The sequence below is a fragment of the Corticium candelabrum genome, chromosome 9, assembly GCF_963422355.1.
Source record: "Corticium candelabrum chromosome 9, ooCorCand1.1, whole genome shotgun sequence".
In the NCBI taxonomy this organism is placed as follows: Eukaryota; Metazoa; Porifera; class Homoscleromorpha; order Homosclerophorida; family Plakinidae; genus Corticium; species Corticium candelabrum.
The window spans coordinates 8,333,375-8,340,455 of record NC_085093.1 but is presented as its reverse complement, the minus strand read 5'-3'; the positions used below and the strand labels follow the sequence as shown (position 1 = coordinate 8,340,455).

At 45.5% G+C, this 7,081-nt stretch overlaps 1 protein-coding gene across 1 annotated transcript; it reads right to left on the bottom strand.

Moving 5' to 3' along the window:
- Positions 1 to 3,260: 3,260 nt before the first annotated feature.
- LOC134184788 (uncharacterized) lies at positions 3,261 to 6,830 on the bottom strand. Its single transcript, XM_062652534.1, has 2 exons — positions 6,390 to 6,830; positions 3,261 to 3,455 (listed from the first exon to the last, which is right to left on the bottom strand). Exons 1-2 carry the CDS (start codon positions 6,828 to 6,830, stop codon positions 3,261 to 3,263), a joined length of 636 nt encoding a protein of 211 aa, XP_062508518.1.
- Between the last annotated feature and the right edge of the window lie 251 nt (positions 6,831 to 7,081).

Genomic DNA, 7,081 nt, shown 5'->3' with positions numbered 1-7,081 from the left:
TAAATGTCGGTTCAAAGCAGTAACTTGCTTCAAGTGTCAGAAGACTGGTCACATGGCAAGGGTTTGTAAGAGCAAGATAACAAAGGCAGCTAGCAAATCGGACAAGACAAACAAAGTTTATGACTAAGGAACAGAAGGATAAACAGAGTGAGGAAGACAGGGATGATGAACTGTATTGCATAAATATCACCACCCAGCAAGGGGAAACGCCAATAACTGTTCGAATGCACATCAATGGAGTAAGTGTTGAGATGGAAATCAATACAGGTGCTTCCATTACCATCATGTCGGAGGACACACAGCAAATTATGGCTCAACATCAATGAAAGTGGCTCAACATCAATGAAAGTCTAAGACCAACCCACATGAAATTAAGGACATATACAGGGCAGCAAATCCTTTGTGAAGAGAAGCAAAATGGTGCAAGTGCAATATGGAGACCAATCCAAAAAACCATCGTTGCTAGTTGTCAGTGGGTCGGGTCCCACACTACTGGGACGAGATTGGCTCAAAGAAATACGCCTTGATTGGAGAGTTATTCGCAAGATGGAGTACCACAAGTCTCTCGAGGAGGTATTGAAGAGACATGAAGAGGTCTTCAGGAAAGCTGGGAACGTACACAGGCGATCAAGTGAAAATACTGGCGGACACCAAAGAGCGTCCTAGATACTGCAAAGCAAGAACAGTCCCATTTGCATTGAGGGACAAGGTAAAATCTAAACTTCGTCGGTTGCAGGAACAAGGGATTATTGAACCCGTGACGCATGCTGACTGGGCAGCACCCGTAGTGGCTGTCCTGAAGAAGATAAAAAAGAAAGAAACTGTTAGGTTAAGTGGCAATTATAAACTAACAATTAACCGCGCTGTGAAGCTAGACAGATACCCTATACTCACAATTAAGGACATTTTTACCATAATGATGAGTTGCACAGTGTTCTTAACTCTCGATATGTTGCAGGCATATCAGCAGTTAGTACTAGACGAAGAATCGAGAAGACTAGTAACGATGAACACACACAATTACCCTTCGGAGTAGCCTCAGCACCGGGAGTATTTCAAAGAATGATGGAGAATGTATTACAGGATATCCCGCAGGTGCGGTATACCTAGATGACATACTGATTGGCGAAAGGACAAAGAAGGAATATCTGGTCATTATGGAGCAAGTTTTGGTATGCCTCAAGCAAGCAGGCTTCAGACTACAGCAAAAGAAATGCTCGCTGATGACTCAATCGGGAGAGTCGCAAGGACAGCAACTGGCAATGGACAAAAACGGAAGAGAAGTCGTTTCAAAGGTCCAAGGAACTCTTACTATCGACTCAGGTGTTGGTACATTTTGAACCTAAACGACCACTGGTCCTGTCCTATGACGCATCGAAGTACGGAATTGCGGCAGTACTTTCACACGTTATCAGGATGACGCCAAAAAACCAGTGGCATTTGCATCGCATTCCCTGAATCAAGCAGAAAAACGCTACAGTCAGATTGAGAAGGAAGGCTTGGCTTGCATTTTTGGGGTAACCAAATTCCATACGTATTTATATGGGCATACATTCCGTTGGTCAGATCACAAACCGTTGATACCTTTGTTCAATGAACGAAAAGCAACGCCAACACAAGCGGCAGCAAAAATTCAAAGATGGGCTTTAAAGTTGGCCTCGTACAATTACAGAATTCATTTCAAACCTGGAACACGTCACAGCAATGCAGATGCATTGAGCAGACTACCACTTCCAGACAAGCCAAAGCAGGTGCCAATTTCTGAAGACACTATCTTACTGATGGAGACCTTGGACAAATCACCAACGACCTCAGTAGACATTGCAAGATGAACGCGTAGAGATCCTATTTATCACAGGGTTACAAATTCATACTCAATGGCTGGCTTGAAAGTTGGGCAATAAAGCTAGAACCTTATGCAAGGCGCCGATACGAACTGTCGGTACACCAAGGATGTGTCCTTTGGAGAGAGAGGATAGCAGTCCCACCCCCAGGAAGGAAAGTAGTACTGGAAAAACTCCATGATGGTCATCCCAAAGTTTCAAAGATGAAAGCATTATCAAGTGCTTATGTGTGGTGGCCTAACGTGAACCGAGACATAGAGAATTTAGTGCAGACTTGTTACGAATGCCAACAACATTGTCACAATCCTCCAAAAGCCCTACTTGATCCGTGGACTTGGCCACCACAACCATGGTCACATCTTCATCTAGATTATGCAGGCCCTTACCAGGAATACATGTTTCTTATCATTGTTGATGCACACTCCAAATGGCTCAACGTGTACCCGATAAAAACAGCAACTTCAGCAGCTACAATAGAAAGACTGAGATGGTCATTTGCAACCCACGGCTTGCCAGACACAATTGTATCAGACAATGGTACTGTTTTCACAAGTGGTGAATTCAGTAATTTCTTACAGAGAGGAGGAATAAGGCACATACGGTCCGCACCCTCCCACCCAGCAACAAACGGGCTGGCAGAAAGGACAGTGGTCTGTTAAAAAGGGCTGGCAAAAATCACCCAAGAAACCATCAGTGAAAGAGTGACAACATTTTTACTACAGTACCGGAAGACACCACACTCTACCACGGGCATATCTCCTGCAGAAGCACTCATGGGAAGGCGACTAAATCGAGAGTAGACCTCCTTAGCCCTAGTCTGGGTGCGACCGTACAGCAGAAGCAAGTGCAGCAAAAATGGAACCATGATCAGTGAGTACTTTAGTGGAGCTTCAACATGGAAGACTGGGTGTTCGTGAAAAACTACAGACATGGGCCAGAATGGTTACCCGGAACAGTGGTTAGGCAAAAGGGCCCAGTTTCTTATGACGTTCAAGGCGTGGGTGAAGTGTGGCACAGACACATGGACCAGCTGCAAAATCGCCATAGAACTACTACCACCATGATATTCCCACACAATGAAACGCCAGGAACACAGCACCAAACCACTGCAAGTAGCGAGGAGGTTATAGAGACACAAGAACACCCAGGTCCAACCGAACTGTAGTAACAGAGCCACAAAGCCATTCGACCACAGCAGTGAAACCAGAACCAGCAAAGGTAACCGGACCCAACATACCATTCGAAACACAGAAGACAACAAGTTCACATTCAGATTTCACTACTGGAACGAAAGAGAGACGTTATCCTGTTAGACGTCGGAAGCCTCTGGACAGGCTAGATTTGTAACAACCAGTAATCACGATTTAGTAGATACTCATAAGATCTGTTAGCTGCAGTGGTTGATATTAGCGTTAGCTAAGGAAAGGAGATATTGTAGTATAATGGTACATCGTTGATACGAGCCTTGTGGTCACGTCGTGCTCTGGTTGTAAAGTAGCGCGAAGTAGCCTTTCTTTGTTCTAATAGCTGAGTTACTACACAGGGAGTTTCACTTTGATCTCCTGGGTTTGACACAATTGAACTTGCATTCAAATTTTGTAGATCTGAGAACTGTACGAACAATACAATACAGATCTATACCTCGAGAACGAACACTTACAGATTTACAGGAATGTGGTGTCTACTGTCTGTTCCGGATAAGTGTGAACTTTGAAAATCATCAATATCTCTGCTGTTTTTTGGACTTTCGCGATGATCTCAGTATTGTTAGAAACCGCTAGGTCTGGCATTTCTGTTTATCAAATTATCTAAGCCTTTCCAACAAACGAAACGATAGTATTTGTGCATATCAAACACAAATGGGTGGAGCAATGGCTATTATCCAATTATCTTGTAAGACCAAGGGATCAGCAACTGGAACCATTTAAGATAATTGGTATAACATGGTCCAACTGGAGCAGGTTTTAGTGCTCTAATGAGCACAACTGGTGTGACCACTACTTCATTACTCACTTCCCAGTTCACACTTACAGGGAACAGACAGTAGGCATGTAACAACAATATTTTGTGCTCATCAATTACTCATAGAAACAGCAACAGTCATGCAGGCACAGAATACCAGATATATATGATAAAAGTGTGTGTTTATATAAATGTACTTACACACCTATGACATCATCAATGACACGCAAACAGAAAAACTAATTAAAACTACTACAGTAGTCTTTAGGTTTTACATTGTGATACACTAAACAACAATTACAACAGTAAAGAAAACAACCACAACAGCTGCAGTACAATCACCCGGCCGAAGACTGTAGACAGTAGCTCGATTTTGCATTTCTGTAACTTAGACTTACATATAGCAGCGCAGCAAAAACAAGTTCCGAGTGGTCACTACTCATTCGCAATAGACTTCTGACTACCACATGCTTACGCTGGTCATCAATATGTAAACATGCTGGTCATGAGTATGGGAATGAATTATTCACCGTGACGTTCAAATTTCCTGTAGGAAGCAAGGTATACATAGCAACTACACACCCACGCAACATGATTCTCGCACAAGTCCATACAGCACAAAAAAGCGACTTTGCACAATGCTGACCATGAATTACGAATCCCTAAACGCCTCACTGCTCGCAAGCCGCACGGTTTCGAGACCTATCGGACACTAGCATCCGTCGACTAGTTCTGCCGGTTCATCTCCGGTCAGCGCTACTAAACGATGTTGTCTTTCGCTTAGAGTTATTGCAATGGTCAGACACTCCACCCTAGCATTGCATTTTCGCTGGCACACAAAAATTCGACCTACGTGCCTGCTACATTTCTTACCTGTTGGCAAGTCTAGGAATGCCGCTGCTAGAAGTACCAAGATGAATCGCACCGATTGCTTCTGCATGGAGTTGCACTGTCTATCTCCACCACACGACCATCAGTATCCAGTACTTTCAATATAAGACCCGTACTATCTCAAGCAGAGGATACATAAGTGGAAACCAAGTTAATTGATGCGCACCTCCCTAGCAACGCTTTGCTGTTCCGCATGACATCATCAAATGACGAATGTTGTCAAAAAACTAGTTGTACGGTATCAGTAGGCGCCTCGCGTTCGTGAGTAACACGTCCAACGGAGTTTTCAGACCGTCCGCCGAATCCTAGCTAGATTTGTTGAAACCCTAGCTGTCATGGAAGTAAACATGCAAACTTCCTAGTAGTATAGGGCCGTGTTTCCACTAGCTGCACCTTAAACTAGTTTAGCTTAAATGGGTTTAATAAATTCTCTGACTGCAGAGGCCGCATCTTGCACTCTACTCTAGACAAACGGAAGTGGGCGTTCCCGTATTAGTATAGGATGCTTGATTAGATTTAGTGTAATTAATAGTGTACATAGTTTCTTGTAAGCACTGTACCCGGAAGATCGGCCACTGTGTCGAGAGAGTCCCGTCGTAAAATAAGGTCTCAATCAATCAATCAATCAATCAATCAATCAATCAATCAGTTTACAATATGACGCTGGCGAAGCTCGACGAGGACGTTAGCGACGACGCTCAGGCAGGCGTCATATTGTAAACACTCGCACGTCACGTCACGAGCGTCGTCAGCATCGCCGACGCTAGAGTTGATTCAAGTTCAACTCTAGCGTCCAAACCGGAAGTGCTCTAGCGTCTACCGGAAGCACGTGCCTTTTGTCGGCAAATCAGAAATCAAATCCGGGAGTGAAATAACCGGAAGTAAACTAGAGAAGCCTACCGAAGTGTATACGTGCAGTGTAACGGTAGAAGTGCTGTTAGACATGTTCGCGCTCAAAGCTAACTCAACACCAATTCCCGGTATAACCTCGCGTACCCTTACACTACTCCCCCTTAAATGAGAGCGGGTCCAGACGTCTCTCATTGGTACTCTAGACTAACAAGTACAACGCAACGTTATATAACTCAACTCAATCTGTCCATAATAATTAACTACGTTAAGTCATATCAGTGTCTATGATATAATCGTCGAGACGTATTGGCATTCTGGGCTGGCGTCGTTGGCGACCCACATTGCGTCGTTCGCGCAGTTGTTGTTCGTCATCGGTAGATGGTGTCGCTCCGTTCGCAGTCGTCCACTCCCATTCGCTCTGGTTCTCTTACGCCTTATCAACGCTGGTAGGTGGTGAGCTTGTAGGTGGACTGCGTGGCTGCGTGTTTCCGGGAGGCACTGGTGGACGACGATGTGTATAAGGCTTCATACGGTTGTAGTGAGCGATGTTTTCTTTTCTGCCGCCCAGCTTACGAATTACATAAGTGACCTCTGAGCAACGCTTCACAATAACGTAAGGTCCAGTCCAATACGGCGTTAGTGTACGTGCCTTGCCGCGAGGGACACGTGGCTGGTAGAGCCAAACTTGGTCGCCAGGGCCGCATGGCGTGTGGTGTGTGCTCCTCTGGTTGCACCGCGTTTGTTGATTAAAGGTGGCGATATTAAGATGGTCTGCGACGCGGTCATATAGTTCGTGTGTGCACTGTAATGTATCTGTCGGTTGGGGATGTGAAGAGGAACCGTTTCGTTCTTGTGACTGCTGTATATCTGTTTGAGGTGTGGATTGGAGATGGTCCGCCAAGGAATCTGTAATTGTGCGGGCTCCCTGTTTAAAATGATGCGAAACGGAGACGCATTAATCGTGTCGTGCTTGGCAGAGTTGTATGCCAACTGTACTTCTGGTAGTCGATCTGGCCAGTCGGTTTGAGAGTGGTGAACGACTTTTGCCAGAGTTGTTCCTATAGAACGGTTCAGCCGCTCAACTGAGCCATTAGCTTGCGGGTGGTAGGCTGAAGAGACAGTGTACCGGATCCCATACTTAGCACACAATTCGTTAAACGTCGTGCTCGTATAGCAAGCACCTTGGTCGGAATGTATGGTACGCGGGATGCCGTAGCGTCTGATCCACTCTCTCAATTTGATGCTAACGGTGTGGGCCGACGCGGTTGCAATAGGTGTCATTTCCGCATACTTGCTGAAAGCATGTTGGAAGACTAGAATGTAGCGGTATCCGTCCGGGGACAGTGACAATGGCCCTTTAATATCTGTCTCCACGATATCGAACGGACGGCTGCAGCAGTCGGATGGTTGCGTTCTCCGCAACGGTGGCACGACTGGGTATATGCAGCAACATCGTGGCGCACTGTAGGCCACCAAAAACGTGCGAGTAGCCTGTCGAGGGTTTTGTTGGCTCCCTGGTGTCCTGCCGTAGG